This window comes from Montipora foliosa, chromosome 4 (genome assembly GCF_036669935.1).
Source record: "Montipora foliosa isolate CH-2021 chromosome 4, ASM3666993v2, whole genome shotgun sequence".
Classification (NCBI taxonomy): Eukaryota; Metazoa; Cnidaria; class Anthozoa; order Scleractinia; family Acroporidae; genus Montipora; species Montipora foliosa.
The window spans coordinates 19,177,580-19,200,079 of NC_090872.1; the positions used below are offsets into that span (position 1 = coordinate 19,177,580).

A 22,500-nucleotide genomic window follows, 5' to 3' on the forward strand; every position below is an offset into this window, starting at 1 on the left:
CCTGGCAAATGGCTTCCTCCTGTACCAAGTACTTTGGAATGTAAGGACCAGCAGTGAGAGCCTTTTCCCAATAACGCCGAAAATGACCCCATAAGCGATATAGACTACAGGTGGTCTTTCCCGTGCCACTGCGACCCAATAAGATAATAGGGGTTGCTGGATCGGGTTGGAGGTTAACAATGGCATATTCGAGTTCTGTTATCTTGAAGGGAAAGTCGATCTTTGTAGAAGAATCGCTTTCTAAAACTGATTTCACCAGAGGTGTATTAAACGAGTAAAACTTGAGGATGTGATAGTCTTGATCATTTGCACTTGCTGGTGGGTAGAAGATCTTTGACAAATCCTCACCGACAGTAGACGTCTGATCTTCTTTCTTCACGACAGGTTTGGAGGCGTGATTACCCTCTTCAACCTCAGTGTACTTGCTTGGGAAGCACAGGTTTGATAATGAGGCGGTGTTATCTTTGCGGGATCCCATAGAGATCCCTTTCAACTTTGTTTTTGTGAGGCAGTCCATCCCTCGATTATGTGATTTGATGATACGTTCGATAGAGCGCTGAAGCTTGTCATGGTCTAACACGATATCCCAGACACGGATGATGTCACAGTAGATTCGACCTCCGGGATTTTCTGCGTTTAAACGATGCTCTGGCGAATCACTCAATCTGTTGGAAAAGGCGACAGTCTTTTCCCAAATAATTCGCTGACTTTTTGTCAACTTCGTCTCGTAAAGTTGGATACCTTCTCTCTTCGCTTGACCTTCCAACCTCTTGCAAAGGTTTTCAGTACTCCATCTTCCATTTGCTAGCATTCGTATTTTATCCACAATACGTTTTCGCAAGTTGTTACCAACCTTTTTACTCCTCATGATCTTCCAAACATCATCTGTGCAGTCCACTTCCCACGAAAGGTTCTCAAAAGGTGAATTAAAATCAATTTCGGCCTCTCTTTTGTCATAAGTGGGCTCTTCCTCTATAGATTCATCGTCAATGACGTCACGTCTCGTGTCTTTATGTTCCAGAGATCCTGTAAAGACCTCGTTGTTGTTACAGATGGAGTTGTTGTTGTCATTCAGTGATTGTCTTTCATGTTCCCTGATCATGTCAGCAGAAACATATTTCCCTTCTAATGCTTCGTTGCTTTCCTGTTCATCTAATGTATTTAATGGAGGAAATAGCACATATTTCGACAAAGTCTCTATAAGTCTGGCAACATTTTCTCTCATTTCTATGCGCCACTGCTGTTTTTCGTGAATCTTGCTTACTCCGCCTTCCCTTGATTTATGTTCTTTGTTATCGCCACTAGAAACGGACCACTCATCATTTTCAGTTTTTGCTGGTGTGACAACTTGAGACTTTTCTTGTTTGGCTGAGGCATTTTCTGAGTCTGTTCTGGGAGAGATGAGATAAGGAGCTTCGGATTTTATAGAGCTCATAGCGGCACTGATTATTTTCCGGCGAGGATCCTTTCGGCGAAGTATGTCAATAGCCCTCTTTCCTTTCTTGTTGCGAAAATGTGGATTGACATTAGCATCCTGGAGAATTCTGATTGCATCACGCCTAGGTTTTGTTGGCTTCCCAGTACATACCAGATGGTAAAGAGTATTCCCATCATTGTCCCGAACAGATTGAAAACCAGGGATATGAGAACCCAACATGGCTTCTAGGAATCTTAAATTTCCTAAGAAGGCAATATAAATTCAATAAAACATGCAAAAAGTCATAACTACTCATTCAGTTAATCTCTCTGAAAAATCCAGACCTAACAGGGATTGGAACCCACTATCTATGCACTACCCTACCAACTGATCTGAGTATCATGGGTTCCAATCCAATTTATGCCTGGATTTTCTTTAGCTTGGCTTGCAGCTGCTTAAGTTGCTTATCAAACTGGGATGATCTTTCTTACTTTCATTTCATTCATAGAAATCTCATTATACCTTCGATTTTTTGCAATTTGTCCACACAAGAAGTGATGATTTGTGGTGATTGTGGGCCTCCCTGATGCTTCACAAAGAACTCACGGAAACTAATTAACCTATGCGTCAGCAAAAACACCAATTCAATAAATACCATTTTCGAGGCCTTTCTTTAAGGATTTGTGAATTATAGGGTCACCATCGTGGCTTGCTACGCAACAGTTTCCACCCATCCGTACAAGCTCCTCCACAAGTGGCAGGTCTTCCGTTTTCAAAGCTTCTTCAAGAGGTATAATTTGGGATCCCTCGATCTTGTTTGCTGAGGCACCATTCTCAAGGAGAGCAAACATTAACAAAGGTTGCTTGGAGTGAAAATGATGAATTACTTCACCAAGCGGGACACTAGAGGCGTCGATATTTGTTGCCAGTCCTCCTCTCCCAAGTACCTGTGTCGATGGCCCTCCTCCTCCGATATAAAGGACCCTTAGCTTGTCCCAGTCCTTCCTTTCGATCACTTTGTTGGTCACTTCCTTCAGCAGATGGCTCGGGAAAGGAGCTGTGAGGGCTGAAGTTCCCTCTAAGAACATAAAATAACCAGTCGAGATAAAATTACTTAGTATATACTAAAACAGTGGATAGCGTTAAGGCGCGCTCTTGTTGGCTACTAGAATATCCTCTGCTTTTCACCTTTGCTTTTCACCTCCGAGCAACTCGCGCGAGATTTGAGTTCGAAAATGTTGTCATCGATGCAGGAATAAATGAGTTGAAATCATCTCGGTACTATATTATCTCACTGTTTTAGTAGATATTAAAACAACTTTTCACCTCAGTGGTGGACGTCTATCTCTCCGCTTCGCGGCTCGGTAAATATCCACCACTAGCCACCTCCACTTCGGTGAGTAGTTGTTAAATATCAAATAGTTGTACGAAAAGCATTGTTTCACCGGTTTATTAGTCCTTCTTCCGACTTTCTTTGATGCCATTCGTAAAGAGCCAAAACAGTCCTAAGTCGTACTACTATCTTAAGACAAGAATACACCATAGGAGAGAGTATTTTTTATGCATTGGTGCCAGATGGTGATTAGCTTGCACCTCTCGCACTTTTGCCTCGTAAGCCAGTTTTGTAATCATAATCGAAACATAAATTGAAGAAGGCGGCTCATCAACTTGTTATCGAATCTATAATTTCCACTTTAAGCAAAACTAGTTACACACTTCTCGGTAGGTCTTGTAATTAAGTTAGCTTCTATTGAATTATGCTCTTCAGTTTCTCCTCTCTTTACTAATTTTTTTTCAACCAAATATGTGTTAAACGTCTTGTTGTGTCTGAGCCTCGCTTGTACTTTCCGTAACTCATTGCACCCCGCATTGAAAAAATGCTGCTGTAGCATGTTTTCTCGGGGAAATTATAATTTTGAATAAAACAGTCGCTTTTTCATTAACCTACCATCAAGGGTCATAGCAGTATCCAGGGCGTCACTCAGAAGGTCGCGAATGAGTTCCTCATCAGTAGTGCGTCTAATGCACTCATTAATTGCTGTCATCGTCTCTGATGGTCTTTCCAGATGTCTTAAACATTTGACTTGACAGAGATACCCCTAGAAAGGATGTTTGTTTGAACCTTTTGTTGTTAAGAAGTGTTACACGGTAACGATAAGCGAGCAGACGCCTTGAATAGGCCATTTTCGAAATATCAATATTCAGCTTGATAGTGAGGCAGAGAGGACAAAAACAATAGAAACAAGTTGCAACGAATGTGAAAGATATTAGCATACTATCCACTTTCCTTTGTCTTTGACCTCTTAACCTCTCGTATAAGCTGAATTTTAATATATCGAAAGTGGCCTATTTGCGATTATCCTGAATTGTTAGCTTGTAAGACTGAAAGCTTGATATGGATTATGGGAAATGGTCATATTTGTTTGAAAAGACAACCCAAGCGTATGGACATAAGACACAAACCTGGGAATGTTGGTTAACCCATCACCTAACTACTCGACCACCACACCGCTAGCTGCTCAGGGACAATATTTTAAACACTATTTGATAATGCTGTATTATCACTCGCCAACAAACGACATTAAACACTACAAAAGGTCGGTTTCCAAACTTCAAGACAAAGCTACACATTTTAATATCAAAGCTTAGGCCTAAATTATTAATCTAGCTTCGGCCGAATTATTCTTCAACAGTGATATTCTATGGTAGAATAAATAAATATTTTTTTGCGCAAGTCGGTGTCTTGATCTTCAGTGGTAAAGCAGAAAGAAGCGGTTCCTTTAGAGTGGAAACTCCGGGTTCAAATCCAATCCACGGATATGATTTTTTATTTCCTTATTTTCTCTGCTACTACAAGTCCTGGGACACAGTGTCCAAAATTCACGATAATAGTGAATTCAAAGCAAATTAACAATTCAAGGTAATCGCGACTTCATGGGCGGGAACTGGGGGGTTTCATCACCATCTAGCCTTTTATAATGAGCAGATAGAATCCAGCTGTACCAAAATTTAAGCTGGAGAAGAGGAGTCAGTGGAGAAGGCTTCTTCCAAATTAAAGAGCACCTAAGATGGACATTAATAGCGAAGAACGCGATAGATGTCGTAGAAACAGTGGGATAAAATATTTATTAGCGTGATAAAGTTGTGATTACCTCTAGCAATGCTGGCGTCATTTTCGTGGCTTTTTTTGCGTCTTCCAATCCATCCGCATAATTACCTAATTGGTTTTCAACCTTTGATCGTTGGCATAACAAGAGCGAAAGACTCAGATCATTAGTTGTGTACATCACGGCCAGATTGACACACTCCTTACAAATGCTGTGGAAGCCCTTCTCAAACAGGTCGGAGGCACGCATCTGCCATCGCTTGGCTTTTTCCTGAAAAAAGATGAAAAATGTGAGCTTAATGATATGATTTTACTGAGCCCCATTTTTCTCTCACGGTAAAACTTAAAGACTCAAAACTTCACTGAATACCTCCGATTTGACTGAATGGAGTTTATAGCATTCTTTCCCAGCAGCGATCGCCTTTTCGTGCTCGTTTAGCTTAAAGTGCGCCTCTGCCAAAGAGTGGTATGCCTGTACAAATATTGCTTCTGTGTGGTCATGCGGGAGGTGGAGGCACATGCTGAGTAGCATAACTGCTTTTTTGTGGTCATTTTTGTCGAGTGCCTTTCGACCAAGATGATACCACTGTTTTGGTTGACCCTGCAAAGGAGATTATGAGACTGTTAGACAAATGCCGTGACTTTGTCGAAAAATGCAAACTGACAAATTTTTCCACCTGTCTGGGCAAAATATCTAGTACCAAACCCAACAAAGGTCCAGGGACAATTACGCAATTTCAGATCCATATGTTCACAAACAAAAGTTGTCAACTCGCTATCCCAATTTTACCCTTGGAATTAGTAAAAATCAGTTAAGAATTGTCTCTTCATACTCCGTAATGTTGCAACATTGGGGGGGGGGGGGGGGGGGAAATGGGCTGGGTCGGATCCAGGGGGTGGAACAAGTGGTTGGGTCTTTAATGGAGCCTCCCTAAAGTGAAAAATGAAAAACGTCAGTTAAACTTGTGCAGTTCCTGAACAAAATCGAAGTGGTAAAACACCTCACACGTAAGCTTACTCATTGTTTCAAATACCGCAAAACCTAAGAATTTCAAGATATTAACCTAGAATCATCCTTAAGAAAGCATGAAATTTACATTTTGGACAATTGGAATCTTCCCCAAGACTAAATCAAGGATCCACTTCAACTGAGTGAGGGATGGAGAAAATTGTTTCTGATGATATTGATTTGGCGCATATTTCTTAACAAGCCTAAAGACTGCATGAGGGATAAAAGTCAGCATAAAAATTTGCATCATTTAAACAACACACCTTATTTTATATTTATCTGCCAAAGGTTAAATGGCGCAAGGTGTCGCTCTATTGATGGATCCTTTGATTTCATCAAGAAAGATTAGAAATTCGAAACATTATTGGGGTGGCCAAAAAAAGTAGGAGTTTGTACCTCTTTGTTAATAAATATTTCATTCCCAACGATGCAAGATGGATCGGCGTTGTTCCTTAACAAAGTCACAGCCAGGTTAAACTTCATTACTTCCATAGCAACTAGCAGAGGGGGTCTTTTACAATCACGCAGTCCATCCGGTGGGGCTTCTCGCAACAGCAGATGTTTAACAAGCTCGTCCAGATCGTCAATGTCGGAAGCAATCAAAAGGTCCAATGGCACGAATGAAGCGTCACATTCAAACGCTATCCCTCTAGATGACTTATTGGATTTCGAGCCAAGGTAGAGAAATTGCAATTTCTTCCACTCATTCTTCTCTGTCGCTTCTTTTACCAAATGTAAAAGAACTGAAGGCGAAAATGTGCATGTGATTTGAGCCTCTCCACCTTTTAAAGAGATAATGAATGCAAAGAATCAAGATATTTATAACTCAATATATGATTTCTTCAGTGGGGATTGCATTTATATTCGACTAAGATAAAAATTCACGTTGTTAATTAGCTACATGATGGTAAAATGATTAAAATTACGCGTTAATGCAAGTTAAAAAAACAGGTACACATTAACTTGAGGGTACGGCTACGGGAGTCAGGGTGGCTTAGTGATTATCTATCGGGCCTCCCACCACTGCGAGCAGTGGTTCAATTCTGGCCTCGGCCAGCATGTGGGCTGAGTTTCAGTCGATCTCAACCTGACTCGAGGGTTTTTCTCCGGGTACTCTGGTTTTCCTCCCTCATCAAAATCGACTCACAGCTAATTGACATCTAGCTGTGGTGCTGTGCTCCGACATCAAACATGGACTATATAGCGGCAGCCAGAGGCGCCCTTGTATGCTTTCAGCCCGATGTCGTGAGCCGCGCCCTTCGCAATTCAGTCCTCGACTGCAAGTAAGGGTGATTAGCACTAGCAATATTTTATTTTTATTTATGAAGACGGTGGTACAAGCTAGGTTTTGTTGAATCAACCGAACTGGCTTTTAGAGGGAATTCAACTTAAGGATGTGTTGTAAGCACCTCTCCGATAGAATTTCAGTGACTTTGTTGATACATGTAAGGTTAAAAACTGGTGTAATTTATTTATCGATCACAGAAGCTTGGTCATATGGAGAACTTATCTCCTGTACTTTTGTAAGCCACCTGAGTCCAAAAACGGCAGTGAAACATTTGACAGCCATAGCGTCAGTTGTCCAGAACTCAAAGAGTGAAAACGCAGCTACTGAGCCTACTGAGCGTACTGAGTATGCGCATCACAAAGCATCACTAGTCTCACCGATTAGCCAGATTTAATGTTTTCAAAATTCCAAATCGCTATTTTAATACAAAAAGATGAACCAACCTGGAATGTCCATTGCAGTTAAAACCACATTTATAGCCGTTGAATGTTTCTGCTTGTCACTCGAGGCAAGGGTATGGGCCTTACAAAACGATCCAAGAGCTTCGTCGGAGCGTTCCAAGTGAAACAGGCAGGTTGCGTGATGTGAGTACCCCTGGAGGAAAGCAGTTAAAGTGATGAAGAAAATCTTGTTAGCTGGTGGGTATTAGCATAGGGAAGATGTAAGCGGGGGTACAAGCAAAGACAAATATGAATCTAAAATTTAATTAACTATTAAGAAAGTGATCGTATTACAAAGGGGTTGTTACACAGTGCTCTGCTAGGAGAGTTATTCAACGTCCGATTGGCGGTTAATCATTTCAATAATTGAATGCATTGCATGAAGAACTTTTCAAGAAAAAAGCCGTTATAATATAATTTGGGAAAATTACTATCTGAGGAACTGAAGTGGTGTTGCTGTTGATCGAGAAGTATCAGTCGAAAAAAAACTGGAAAGATGTATACAATAAACGGCAACATACCTTGAACCACTGCGGCCTTATTGTGGTGCACTTTTCTGCATCTGCTAGTGCTTCTTCCCATTGTTTCAAGTTTATAAAAGCCACACAACGGTTGCTGAGAAGTGCTGTTAATGTCTCAGAGTCTGACGATGATGTAAATTCCATGGCGAGGCTACAATACTTCGCCATTAATTCGTACTCGTTCGCCTTGTGCAGTTGGTTTCCTCGGCTCTTCCACAATGAAGCTTGTTTGATCTGTCAGAATAAAATAGGATCTACAACCAAGAATCCACGGTCTCCCCCTACTCCTTGCAATCGTTGTCACCCCATTATATTGCTCTTAAAACGCGAGGCTCTTAAAGATCTGTATCCATTCCAACTACAAGACCATTTAATATGGGTATCCGCCATCGTATAGTATTGAAAGGAAGTTTGTTCCGGACAACGAGGCCAACGAGTCCTAGTCAAATAGTCATCGTTGCATGAGATTGGTTCAAAAAAACGTATATCGACAGAAATAGTGAGATAAGTAGCTGCCTTGTAATTTTTTATGTGCAATATGATTTCATGCCATAACACAATCAGCTACATTAAATTATCCAAAAAAGATAATCTGAAGTAAGTGTTTACCTCTTTCTCGTTTTCCTGGTAAATGGCTTTTAACTTATAACCAGTGTCCAGACACTTAGAAAATGCTTTTTGCTCAAAGTACAGTTCGCACAAGATCTCCAACGTTTCCTGTTTTTCAGCGCCTGTTTTGTCTTCAAGCTTCAGGGAAAGTTCGAACAGATGGCTTGCCTTACGTTTTTCTCCTTTTAGTAGAGCTTCTTGTCCTTCTGCTTTGAAAGATCGCTGCTATAGAGGGAATACAAGCAGTTGTTAATATATCCATGTCAGCCCATAGTTGCAGATAATTTTAGTAATGTATAGCAATTGCTTCCGGATGTAGATCGAATGTGATGTTCTCTACATACAAGGTTACAAAAAATACTAACATCAAAGTCATCGCGGGTAAATAATTAACAATTATTCTTTCAAATCGAGGTGAATAGTGGTAGAATATCTACCGAGCTGCAAAGCGGCGAGGTAAATATTTTGCCACTATTCACCGAGATTGAAAAGAATAATTGTTTTGGTATATACTCACGAAGTGATCTCAACAACAATTGCAGAAGAAAACTATCCAAAGTCCATTTAATTGACATCTCAATTCATGCGTGGAAAAGGTGCAAGCCGCACAAAGCATGCGCGAAAGTGTTTACAGAAGCTTCAAACATGGCAAATCTAAACAAATTTCGTTAAAATCCTCGTCACAAGCAGCAAAATGGTCATTTAACACAGCTTAAATCAGCAATATAAATCGAAAGTCTGCTTGTTAAACATTTTCACCGTTCAATCAAAGTTTTAGAGGTTCATTTGAAATGGATTTGAAAGTGCAGTTGGTAAAGGATCCGCATGAAATGGCGGCTCTAATTGAGGTGAGCGTTGGTTTGTTGTAAAATGACCCATCTTCTATCCTTGCAGCCATGTGGAACTTTCTTAAACGTTTTTTTAATTCCTCGATTTCAGTAACAAATTCGTTTTGCTGGCCGACCAGCCCTACAAGATAGAATTACTCTGAGTGAAACAAATTGTTGGCGTGAAGATTGTTTAATTTTCAGGAATAATTATCTGGAAAAACGAAGTCAAACACTGGTTCGCAAAAGTATGAACTCTTCTCTTACCTTTGAAAACTTTCAGGCCAAACGTTGTGGCTCTCTTTGTATTCTGTAGCACAGCATCATCTTGTATTCTCAATATTTCCGATTCATAAATGCTGGCGAGTTTACGCCGGCCATTTGTTTTGTTTGGATCACGCATTATTCACTCCGTAGGGAGTGAATAATGCTCAATTACTCCGAGATAGCGAACCAATCATATTGCTTGAAACACCAAGATCACTGAGTGAGTATTTAACAATTATTCGCCGAAGGCAAAGTGATTATCGGTGAATATTCACCGATAATCACTGAGCCTGGGGCGAATAATTGTTTTAGTATAAATACACAGGTGATTATTTCAAAAAAGAGAAAAAAAAACATTTCAACACGAAATCATCTTCACTTACAGTGGCAAAACGACTACTGGCAGCCATTTTGTCCGTCGAGGTGATTATCGGCCAATAATCCGAGATAGCGAGCCAATGCGAGCGCGCGATTTTGTATAATCACCTGTGTATTTATACTAAATACTAATAAGCATTATGCAAGGATACAAGAAGAATACGTTGCAATATCCGCAGAGGTTTGTGTTTGAGAATCGGCAAAATATTACAGCCGGCTCTTTAAATCCGAAACCGCCTGCCAAGCACCTAGCCCTGCATAAATCTGCACTGCACAAGGGTCCAGGTAGTTTTAGCAATGAATCAAGAAGGTATTGGCAATGACGGGAATGCCTCCGAACATTTTGGGGCAATGAAAACAATCGTACTCCACACACGGGATCTCTACAAGCAATCCTTGTTTGTCAGTGTCGCCTATTGATTCTTACGCAATGGAGAGAACAGCCGAGGGAGGCTTGACCGTTTCTCTCGATTTAAGTCTTTTTTCTTCAGTTGTTACTGTTCACAAACTCTATGTATGCCTTTCTTACCCTTGCAGATTTACTAGCTTCTGTGGATTTGACTTTTCTTTCCATCAACACGTCCACAACTTCAGATTTTGCAAGCTCGATAGCCGCATCAAGAGCTCTTTGGCTAGCGACTGCATTGTGATCCAACAAGATGCGTATGAACTGTTCCAGGTTTGGAAAATCACCGCTGACAACCTCCTCAAGTGGAACACTGCTGGCGTCACATCCTGTACCCAGGCCTCCGCGCCCTTTCTCGAAGTGCATTTCTCCTCCGCCACCCATGAAGAGAAGATGAAGTCGGCTCCAATCCTTTTCAGTGACTGCTTTATCGATCATTGTTTGAGATAAATTTTGAGGAATCGTGTAATGAATACTTGTCGTGCCACCTAAATACATTAAAAATATAATTGTGAACCAAACATCTCTCATCTCTTAACGAAAAAACAGCTTATTACTTATTACCTGACTGTCTCATTGCTACAGAAAGAAGTTGATGGAAAGTTTCTTGTTTGCGGTGTTCTTTACTTCTTGAATCTTCAAGTAACAATTCAAGAGATCTTGAAAAGGATTTCATTGCTTTACTCAGCTGTTCGGTATTTGAGAGGCAAGAGCCTAGTAGGTAATGTGCCTGAATAGCAAGAAAATAAAAGTGTTTAGTTATCTGTTTCCAGTTCAAGCCAAAACATCATTAGGGACATTTAGATCGGAGGACGAGGACGACTACGAGTACGAGTTTTCCGTACAGAGCATGCGCATAAGGTTTGGAGTCAGACATTTGTGGAAGTGCGCATACTCGGTACGGAAAACTCGAACTCGTTCTCGTCGTCCTCGTCCTCCGATCTAAAGGTCCTTATTGAGCATGCGCATAAGGTTTGGAGGCCGACATCTTTCGAAGTGTGCATACTCAGTACGGAAAACTAGTACTCCTACAGGTAGTCGTCGTCCTCGTCCTCCAATCTAAAGGTCCTTATTGAGCATGCGCATAAGGTTTAGAGTCCGACACTTGTCGAAGTGCGCATGCTCATAATGGAAAACTCGTACTCGTTGTCGTTGTCGTCCTCATCCTCCGATCTAAATGTTCCTATTATCTCAGTGCACTCTGTCTTCATTCTACTGTGTTCCCATAACATTGCTCCGCCATTCGATTCAACAAAGGATAAACACTACACAAGTGACACTGTAGCGACGTCAGTCTCCTGGTTCACTCTGACTAAGGTTTGTCATGGTGGGTAATATAGTCTTTTATTATATACATACCGAGATTTACACTTCAAAAAGGATCGAGATAAAAATAGTCTCTTTGCGCTAGAGAAGCCAGCTGATTGATCATACGATTTTTTTCACTAGTGAAAAACGACGTATCGACGCTCTGATTGGCTATATCGTTATTGGCTAATATGATGTTGAACTTTGGCGTGGGTAGCCTGTGCACAGATTTGTAAACATGGTGGCCAACTGGTGTATGGTTTTCAAAGTTTTTGATCTTTTATTGCTTAGTTTTCTCCACAAAAATACCTCAGAAGATCTTTAAAAAGTTTTAAAAGTGCTCAAGCGAGGTATGGAAGGTAAAGATTTCTTTTATTTAAATAATATTTTGCTATTTGTTTAGGGCTTTTGTTCACGATCGGTGGTTTGATAGCCTCACCATTAACACTTACCTCGTTAACTTTATGATCTCTGTACCAATATTATAAACAAATTACTTCATGATTGGCTCGTTTGTACGATTTTTATTACTCACTCGTTGTGAAGGATCGTCAAACTCACTCGTTCGCTTCGCTCACTCGTTCGTTTACGCCATCCTTCACAACTCGTGAATAAAAATCGTACGCACTCACCAACCATGAAGTAATCTATATACCGAACCTGACAATATTTCTCTTCAGCCATCGACATAGCACAGTTTATTTTGGAAAACTAACAGGTCAATGAAACAAGACCGCTAACTGCCCGCGGCATGCACTCCTTGTATTGAGAAAGAAAAAATATGTGGACTCAAGTCTTTGAAAGTTTAAAATTTTAGACTTGAGGCCAGGCCACAAGTGAATAGTTACACGATTGAGTAGCTCGCTTCATTAAATTATTAACACTCTCGTTGCGAATGAATTAATCATCAATCTGGATTCCTACCTTTGCCCAGTTTGGATTGCATTCGACACACCGTGTAGCATCCTGTAAGGCCTCCTTATCCTTTTCTTTTTTGGTGTACATCAAGGATCGCTTTGAAAATATAGTAGCTTTAAGTTCCTTTTCTCCTTGTGGCGTATAGTTGAGTGCTAAAGAATAGCAGCGAATCGCAAGATCCATTGCGCTCGAGTCTTTGGAAAGCTCATTTCCTCTTTCTTTCCAACGTTTTCCTTCATCCTGTGGAGAATCAAATAACTCGAACAAGACAGTTTTAAATGCCACTGGAATCAGAGTAGCCTTAATTAAACTGTATACCGAATTTGGTACCCAATGTTACATATATGATTGAAAGGATGAAAAAACGTGATCGCTGCGCTCCATTTCATTGGAGGCAATGGCATGAACACTGACGCACGAGTTTTCTCAGGAACCAAGAAATCTGAAAATATCTCACCAGTCTTGAAACAGCTCCACTGGCGTCCAGTACATGAAGAAGTAGTGTTTAAAATTCTGCTTATAACATACCAAGCGATCAATGGTAATGGCCCAGACTACATCATTAAGCTATTGCATCACTGCAAGCCTTCTCGCAATCTACGTTCGAGCTCCGTCAACAACCTAGTCATTCCGGAAACTAGACTTGCAAGCTACAGCTGAAGCTTTGGTGACCGAGCATTCAGGGCCGCTGCTGTTAAGAGGGTATTTACATGAGACCAGCACGAACTCAGACCGGTATGAAATTTTTGCAGCCGTATACATGAGCTTGGTGCCTGGTTTCGGGACGAAATGAAATGTTTTGTCCAGTAAATGTTTGGCTGACCCAAAAACATGCAGGCTTGAATTTTCTGGACCCGGTCTGAGATTTGTTGTTATTTACATGTGAGAACAGTTTGAACTCAGACCGGTGCGAGAATTTCTCGTCTCGGTCCAGCAACCGACACGAAGTCAGACCGGTCTGAGTTTATTGTCAGGCCGGTCTCATGGAAACGCATAAAAAGAAATGCATGGAGGCCGATATGAATTCATGCCAGTCTGAGTTCGTCCGGGTCTTATGTAAATAACCCCTAAGTAGTGGAATACTCTTCCCCTCTATCTTAAAGTAATCTACTAGCACTGAAGCATTTAAAACGGGCCTTAAGACTTTTCCTTTTCGTAAAGCATTTCTTTAATTTCCTCGGGTTTAATTCTTAGTTGATCTTAAACTTCCTGTTATAACGCGAAACTTAGTTCTTAATTGACTTCTTTAGCTTGTACGTTATCTTTTCCCATTTCAGACCACCTAGACCACCTCTAGAGAACAGTTTCTTTGAAATGTCGTCTTATGCATGTGCTTATGTACTAATAACTTATGGAAAAACTAAAGGAGAATTCCCTTGAGAACATCACATGGTCAGAAATGGGAAAACAAAATGTACAAGCTAAAGAGATCAACTTGTTTTACTATTTTATTTTTATCATTTAATCATATGTCCACGCATTGAGACTACGTGTAATGCGTTCCAATAACGATTGTATTAACAGCGGAGCGCGCGCGCGGAGCACCATAGGTAAGAAAATATGGTAACTCATCTGCGCTTTTGGTCCCCGTACGACCGAACGTGCGTCCACCCCTCCATGTATTCCACTGAGACCAGTAGCACGTGACCATATCTCGGGCTTAAGTTTAGAGCTCATCGAAGTCAGATATTTTTTTAATTGACCGCTGATGAGGTACTGGGTTTCGATAAGATCGCAGGCTCAAGCCAGATTCCAGAGTTTTGAAGCAAGCAACCGTTGACAATCTTCCTGTCGGTGTGCGTTTGATCAGTGGCTTGATCTGATCGGCGTAATTGCAAGTTGAGAAGATCAATATTTTGAGCAAGAGCCGATATAACGTAGATTTGATTTTAGTGGTGTACTATATTTCAGCTGGCCAAACGAGCCTTCTTCTTCAGAAGAAGAAGGCTGGTTTGGCCAGCCGAAATATAATACACCACTAAAAATGTAACATCACAGGCCTAAAAGGTGCTCCTGGCCTGGTCAAATATTTCCCTTGAGAGCGAGTAACAACAAGTTCTTACAGTTCCCAAGGGAGTCCTCTCCTGATTCCCTAAAGGGACAAAACGTTTCTTAGGAGTCTAGCCGTTCCCAACAGAGCAGTTTTCTGGATCACTTCAAGTCTGATGGTGGTGCCAAACTTTTCAATGTGTTTGTCAAACTTATCAGATACAGCCCCTAAAGCTCCGATCACAACTGGCACTACAGTCACTTTCTTTAGCTTCCATAACTTTCTTATTTCTTCCCTACGAAGTTGGTACTTCTCTATTTTCTCCAGTTCTTTATCTTTTACTCGCGCATCCCCTGGAATGGCGACGTCAATGATCATGGCCTCCTTTGCTTGCTTATTAACGAAGACAATGTCCGGTCTTCGAGCTTCAACTATCCTGTCACACTGTACATTGAAATCCCACAGAACTTTGAAACCTTCGTTTTCTACCACTCGCTCTGGCATGTGTTTGTATCACTTATCGGTCCACTCAAGTTCTGCCTTTCCACACAGTTGCCAATGCACATACAGTGCAACGTTGTCGTGGCGCCTCTAATATTCACGTTGTGCCAACTTGCTGCACTCACTTGTTAAATGGTTTACACTTTCTCCATTCTCTCGACACATCCTAAACATAGGAGATTCTACGTTTTTGTCTATGTGGAACTTGATATAATTAGTTCTGAAAGCTTGCTCTTGGGCGCTGCGGATCAATGCTTCTGTACATCCTTTGAGGTCTCCCTTCTGCATCCACCGTCATGTTTTATCCCAGTCCACTCCCGTAAAGTCTCTAACATACTGCCCATGCATTTGCTTCCCTTTCCATTTGTTTTCGGTTTCCTGCTTTGCACTCTTCTTATACTCTCTCGGTTCCTTTGCCTCATCCGTCTTCACTGTTCCTCTCTCCACGACTTTCCTTAACAACACCACATTACATCTCCCTACATACCAACCCAGACTGTTTTATTCCCCCCAGACAAAAGCTTCGCAACTAATTATTATTATTATTATTATTATTATTATTATTATTATTATTATTATCCATCTACGTGTGTTTGTGGGGAGCTCTTTTCGGTAGATCACGCCATAATCTGCAAACGCGGACGATTCGTAACTCAGCGCCATAATGAGTTACGCGATCTGAAAGCTGACCTACTGAACCTGGTATGCACCGATGCTGAAACCGATTATTACTGTTATTATTATTATTATTATTGTTGTTAATATTATTGGAAGCTGACCTACTGAATATGGTATGCAAAGATGTTGAAACCGAGCCCGTTTTACAGAACATTTCCGCTCGAACAACTTAGATATACACGCACGTGGGTTTTGGGAGAATCGAATCAACGATCCGCATTCTTTGATGTTATGGCTTGCCACCCAAACGCCGAATCGTACAGAGACTTCCAGCCCCAACAGGTATATAGAATGCACGAAAATGAGAAAAAGCGATTACACTCGACAAGAGTCCTCGACATCGAACACGGAACATTTACACCACTAGTTTTCTCCACAACTGGTGGAATGGGTATGAGCTATCACTCGTATCAAACGATCTCATGTATCCAGGCCAAAACCTCGTTTTCATCGCTGAGATCTGCAATACTATGCTTGAGAGGCACGAGAATGGTGAGATCTAGGAGAGCTGCATGTGATATTTTTAACATTGACCTAGATATTAAAACTAGTGAAGGAGCCATTTGCTGAAAGACTTTTTACTGGGTTGCCTATGGCAAACCAGTCGGAAAATGGGTAGATTATTATTTTTTTTTTATTTTCCGTGTCGGTAAAAGTCTTGCCTGTCTCTCCCCTGCTAAGTGGTGTCTTTATGAATAGAGCCTTCTCCGCGTATTGTCTTAGGATCGAGAGGGTAGTGGGAAATGCGTAGATTTCTCTGGTGGACACAGTAGAATGATCAACGTAACCGGCAATGGCGTCGAAAGTCATGTAACGTGAATGGCGTTTTAGTGGATGTTTAAGCAAAATATACCCTTATGGAGCTTAATAATGGAAAGTCAATTGGATACTGAACAAGAAAGGCGCTGAAAAAAAAATCTGGAATCTTAAAAGCGACGAGTAATGGACTTCGACAACAGTCTGTCGCCCGTCGAGCCGTAATCAACTGTGAGATGTAGTTCTAATATTGTAAGAGTGTGGTGTTTTGTACAACGCTGAAATCAAATGGAAAATTCTCTAGTAACTTATGGGCCCGGGGGGGGGACTCCCATATGGAACAGACGGGGATGCTCGTCGGAAATTTTGAATTTAGCCCCTAAAGGAGACCATCTGGGCGTGGCTCAAGCTTTTTGTGACCCCTAAAGGAGACTAATCTGGGCATGGCTTAAGGAAATTTTGACCCCTAAAAACAAGTTAAAAAGAAAATTTGACTTCTGTTTCTCTTCGCGTAATTCTGTGTTTCTTCGCGGAACCCTAAATGAGACCTTGGCGGCTTAAAATATTGGCGCTTTGCCCGGAACACCCTAAGCGAGACCAAAATCCAAAATTTACACCCCTAAGCGAGACGACGAGCATCCCCGTCTGTTTCATATGGGAGTCCCCCCCCCCCCCCGGGCTTATGGGTTTAACAAAACAGAGACTTGGATCTGTACTCAATTCTGCACAGTCTTCTGCTAACAATTGGAAATTTCACAAATTCCTGTTAGTCAAAAATTATTTGAAAGAAAGCTTGTTGCCCATTTTTTGCTTGATAATTCAAGTAAAGGGTTTTTCAGTGAAGGGTTTGATGCTAAACACTCGTGGGAAATTTATTTACCGTGTTGCGTTTTTGACACGGAGTGTAATTTGACACGATTGATTTTCTTGTCTTCACGCACGTATTAAATGAAATAGGAAGGGTTTTTTGCCTCTTATAGCACATATGTTGTTTGTTTCAAAAAGCATTTCGCTGGAAAATGGTGGCTTTTATGAATTCATTATGTGTAATATGCGAGCTTAACTGGATAGTTTTTATGGCAATAGTAAAGCATTTTCGTGTCAAAATATAAGGTAAGCGACTCCTTTCTGTTGTGTTAACTTAATTGAATATACCATGAGGATACCTAAACTTCGAGCCAGGATTCGAGCTAGGATCCGAGCCAGGACTCGAGCTAGGATCCGAGCCAGGATTCCAGCCAGGATTCGAGCTAAGATGAGCTTTCTCCGCTATTTATTCTCGAATCTTTCGGTTAGGTTATGTCTCGAATCGGTTAGGTTAGGTCTATTTGCGTTGGTTCTAGTCTAGTTAAGTCTAGTTAGGGTTAGGGTAGGTCTTGGTTAGGTTAGGTTAGGTCTCTGTTAGGTCTCGGTTAGGTCTCGAATCCTGGCTCAGATCCTAGCTCGGATCCTGGCTCGAATCCTGGCTCGGATCCTGGCTCGGATCCTAGCTTGGATCCTGGCTCGGATCCTGGCTCGGATCCTGGCTTTATTCTTAGTTTATCTATACCATGGCTCGTAAGTTTGTATTTGTCATCTGCTGTAAACTTGATTTCCACCCTCAAAATTACCTCCAGAACCTACTCTTTGCGTAAAATAAACTTTTAGAATGATTTTCGTTTCTTCTCTGGTGATACTTGACGATTCGGGAACATTTTGTGAAAAAAGATTTATTTCGGGTCACGCGCGCAACTTGCCCGATTATGCAAATAACATCCACTTCGCCTTTTGAAACTCGTAAAATATTCGCAGACCGGTCGCTTTCTCTGAAATTTGAAAGGATGATTGCTAACAAATATAGAAAGATTTTCACAATAACTAAAAATTCCTGTGTTAAGCATTAGAATTCGACGAAGAGGTAATGCGACTAAATTTGTCCCGCGCGGTGCTATTTTTATGATTTGACTGTTGTGCAAATTTTGACAGATAATATTAAATTATGAAAAAAATATCTAGGTAAAGGTACACCTTATTTAACGTCGGAAGTTCCTTTACTCTCTAGAGAGTATGCTCCCAGGAAGCCGATGGATAGATCGTTAAAAAATCTTTATTTTTAGCTGTTATTTGAACATAAAAGATGCAACACTTGACGAGAAATAATATTTTTGCTATTACTATGTATTTTTCCCGGGAATCGCGTTGAAAATGAGTTAAGAAATTTGCATACGTGCGTTGAAATGTGATACACGAGAAAGGAGTTTTATTTCTCTGACAAATGATTTTGTCATTGTAGTGCAAGATGAAATTTATTTGGGAAGCCAACAATATTCTTTTAACTTCCTGGTTAATCCAATTTTATTGCTGCGACTTGCTAGTGCGAAGATTGTGTACATGAAACTCGCGCTTCTTGCGAATTTTGAGTGTCATGAAATTACATAATTTGCGTGACAATATATACCTTTTTTGATACTCTGACCCAAATACATTCAGATAGTAACAAACTTCATATTTACTTAACCATTTCTTCGCTTTTGTGCTTGTCAGCATTGTGATTTGCGGTAATTCGCAAGTCTGTTTTTGTATCTCATAGATGTTTAGATTTTCAATTACACGGCCACTCAACCTCTCGATTGTGTAAATAGTTCACCCTGAAGTCAAAATAGATACGTTTCTCAGGAACCCGACAAAGAAGGCTTCCTGACCCGACAGAAGAAATCTAAATATTCAGTTAAATATTACAACAAAATTAACTAACGACGGAAGTTTCTTCGCTAAACAGTACGTTGTTCTACTCTGAAACATTCTTTCCCGTAGTTGACACAGGGTGATCACGTGCACCTTTACGGTTGCCTAGCATGTGATCAATTTCTTCCTTTTGACAAAACGTTAGAGACTGCAAAAATGTTCGTGTTTTTAAGATCTTTCAATGAGAATTCGATTCATAGTTATATATAAACACTATGTTATTTTTTTTCTTCATCTGTCTCTTGGCTTGCCTTTTTCTGGTGCAAACGCAAAGCCAAACAATGTTTTGACCTGGCATCAGATTAGACCGTCACATTATGAAGCGGAAACAACACCTTTAGTCCTTTCTTGTATGTGCAATAAACGTTTGCTTAGTCCAACTGCTAGACATGCTGGAAAACGTCCGTCAGAGCAATTTGCAGTTAGTTTTTTGCCGACTATTTATTTAAAGAAGAAACGAGTGAATTTTACTCAAGAGCGTGTTTTGTTATCTTTAAACTGAATTTATTACGAAAGCTTAAAAGACTAGAAGACCTTAAAATGGGACAGGACATTACAAAATAATTAAACGTGTGAGCCAAAGGGCCTCTGCTAGCGCGACATGTGGGTGACCCCTCAAATGGTCTTAATGACGCCCCACTTGAAAAAATTAACTGGAACGCTGCAGTTCTTTGTGTAACGCGTACCACAGGCAACCCAGTGTAAGCTTTTTGGAGCTTCTCGTTATTTAATTATTATACAGAGAGCTGACCAAATTTTCAAACTATACATAACCATTTTTTTTATTAGTGAATTTCTAATTTTCTTCTATATTTGTATATTATATTTTGTTAGGTGTAAATTTTTATTTCATCTACAATAATACTTGTAGTCCCCCAGCCCTAGTGAAACAAAACAATGTAACTTTCTGTCTAGTTTTTCGATCCGTAAAAATTGTAAAAGTAATTCTTTTTAGCGATGACATTTTGAATAAAATTACGGGTTCATATTAATATCATTATTATCATTATCATTATCATTATCATTATCATTATCATTATTAATGACTGAACTTTAGCTCACCGCATTCATTGTTTTATCTGACATGTAGGATTGCTCTCCAATCTCGAGCGCCTCGACGTATTTTTGCAGTTTGAAGTAAGCAGTTGCCTGGTTGCTTTTATTGGATCGTTTAAACTTCACCCAGTTAGAACTACCAGTAGGATGTAGCATGAGTGCAAGACGAAATAACCTCAGTGATTTCTCGTAACGTCGCTGCTTGAATTCTTCAAATGCCTTTTGTTTTTGTTTAACAGCTTCTCTCTGGAAAAATGTGTAGAAAGTCATGTCGGAGTTTTCATCGCACTATTTTAATTATTCGTGTTAATGTTGTAAAGGATGAATACTCTTTTTTGTTTGTTTGGCTTTTTAGCTAGTACCGTACTACTATAGATTGAAATGGTTGAAAATGACAGATAGTGCCTCTTTCGTTTCTTTGGTCTTCTTAAACTGGTAGGCCACGGTTCCAGCTCTTAGGGATATCGCTGTAAACATCGTGGAGAACTTCTCTGGATTTTCTATATTTTCAACCAAAAGCGGTCAAAAAAGTGTTCTATTGGGAAACTACAACTGCCTCAACTTAAAACCGGTTATGGTTGAGAGAATTCGACGAGACTGCTAGGAGTCTTTTCTATGCCAGTGTTGAGTCAATTGTTTAGGGGAGCATGGAGGGCGCAATGGTGAGAAAACTCGCATTCCACCAACGCAGCCCGGGCTCGATTCTCAGACTCGGCGTCAACTGTGGGTTGAGATTGTTGGCTCCCTATTCTTGGTTTGCATCCACGTGATGAGACGGCCATGTTGGTGTACAAAACAATAGAAAATGGCCCCACAAGTTTTGCATAATAGTAGAGTCAAATTCCCAAAAGACATTTTACCGCATTGTTCTGTACACCAACATGGCTGCCATGACATCAGATGCAAACCATCAATGCTGAGAGCTGAATTCGCTGTTTTCACAAATCCCATGATACAGTTCATTTTGGGAGGTTATTTGGATTAAAACAATGGATGTCCATTTCAGTGAAGCATGATACAGTCCCAAGAGTAAATGACTTGTACTGCCTTTAAGCAAAGAACCCCCAAAACGTATTGCATAATGGGAATGGGAAAGTAGCGAATAATCAAAAACCTGCTCAGTTTACATTAATTCATCCAGTTTACTCAAGACAATATGAGATAAATGAGCGAATCCCACGTGCGGTCGGTCCACTTTCACACCAACTGACCAATGTAGTGTCGTCCCCGCAGTATGATACGGAATTCCTATCCAAACTTTCAAAGGAATAATTCAAGCCTCCTAGTACGTAAATATTCGGTTTCCCTACCTCAGCTAGTATTGGATCCATTTTTTTAACTTCGTCTATGTCCCGCTGTGCTCCAGATTCCTTGTTCAGCTCGTACCGAATCAACCCTCTGCACAGGATTGTTGTAGCTCTCTCGAAACCAAAGGATCGAAAATAAAATGCTATATTGACGCATTGCTCTGCAAGACGGAAGTCTCGGTTTCGATACAGAGAAAATCCATGATTCGTCCAATTCCACATTTCCCTCTGTTTGCAAACAAAAATGTATTATATTACTAACACCGTTATTTTAAAATTAAGGATATTTTTATTGCCTCATACCACAGTCATACGAAAGTCGTGAGACACCAAACCGGTTATGTGGCCATTAACACTTCATACACATAGCCAATCTCCGGAAACTCTGGAAAACAGAGTCATCACACACAGTAATAATAGTAATAATAATAATTACCATCATCATAATCATAATCATATTCATCATCATCATCATCATTATGGTAATTGTAATAATGGCAATAGAGACGGTGGTGGTCCAGTGGTTAAGGCGTTGGGTTTGCATGCGGCTCTACCGGGTTCAAATCCTGTTCCAACCTCTGGCTTGGATTTGTCTCCGGTTGTCCCGGATTCAACCCTACCGCGCTTTGTAAATACCCCCCTGGTTGCCCGTGACTAGGAGCGAACATCTCATATTAATCGTCCGGTGACGCTACGACGTCAAGCCTTTTTTTTGTTGTGATTGGTCATGGGCTTCTGCGGGAGTCTCATTCGCGGGAAATTCACTCTCAAAATAAATCGGTCTGTGAAAACGCCGTAACACGCATGGGCTCCTGGTTGGGGGTCTTATTCATGTTTCTTTCAGGTTACTAAAAGTGAGGTGCCTGTGAACAAGCTTGACAGCTAAGTATAAGTGCACTTCCACAAAAAAGTAAACAAAGAATTTAAATTTATTTTTTTAGTTAAGTTAAGATGCTGATATACGGCTTTCATATATATTAACCAACGTCATGAA

General features: G+C 40.6%; 1 protein-coding gene across 6 annotated transcripts in view; it reads right to left on the minus strand.

The window, feature by feature from the left end:
* The window catches only part of LOC138000170 (TPR and ankyrin repeat-containing protein 1-like), a 56,311-nt gene that overhangs the window by 22,697 nt on the left and 11,114 nt on the right, over nucleotides 1-22,500 (minus strand). For 5 of the 6 annotated variants that reach the window (XM_068846386.1, XM_068846382.1, XM_068846383.1 and 2 more), the window contains 14 exons: nucleotides 21,510-21,734; nucleotides 20,206-20,445; nucleotides 12,501-12,734; nucleotides 10,833-10,998; nucleotides 10,392-10,756; nucleotides 8,391-8,615; nucleotides 7,782-8,015; nucleotides 7,264-7,414; nucleotides 5,929-6,314; nucleotides 4,894-5,124; nucleotides 4,570-4,794; nucleotides 3,366-3,516; nucleotides 2,073-2,495; nucleotides 1-1,680 (listed from right to left, as the gene is read on the minus strand). The exon at nucleotides 1-1,680 is cut by the window's left edge and continues 1,664 nt beyond it. In XM_068846386.1, coding sequence (XP_068702487.1) covers nucleotides 1-1,680; nucleotides 2,073-2,495; nucleotides 3,366-3,516; nucleotides 4,570-4,794; nucleotides 4,894-5,124; nucleotides 5,929-6,314; nucleotides 7,264-7,414; nucleotides 7,782-8,015; nucleotides 8,391-8,615; nucleotides 10,392-10,756; nucleotides 10,833-10,998; nucleotides 12,501-12,734; nucleotides 20,206-20,445; nucleotides 21,510-21,734 — 4,936 coding nt within the window. The remainder of the gene's footprint in view (nucleotides 1,681-2,072; nucleotides 2,496-3,365; nucleotides 3,517-4,569; nucleotides 4,795-4,893; nucleotides 5,125-5,928; nucleotides 6,315-7,263; nucleotides 7,415-7,781; nucleotides 8,016-8,390; nucleotides 8,616-10,391; nucleotides 10,757-10,832; nucleotides 10,999-12,500; nucleotides 12,735-20,205; nucleotides 20,446-21,509; nucleotides 21,735-22,500) is intronic. The other variant, XM_068846387.1, reaches the window with a different exon arrangement.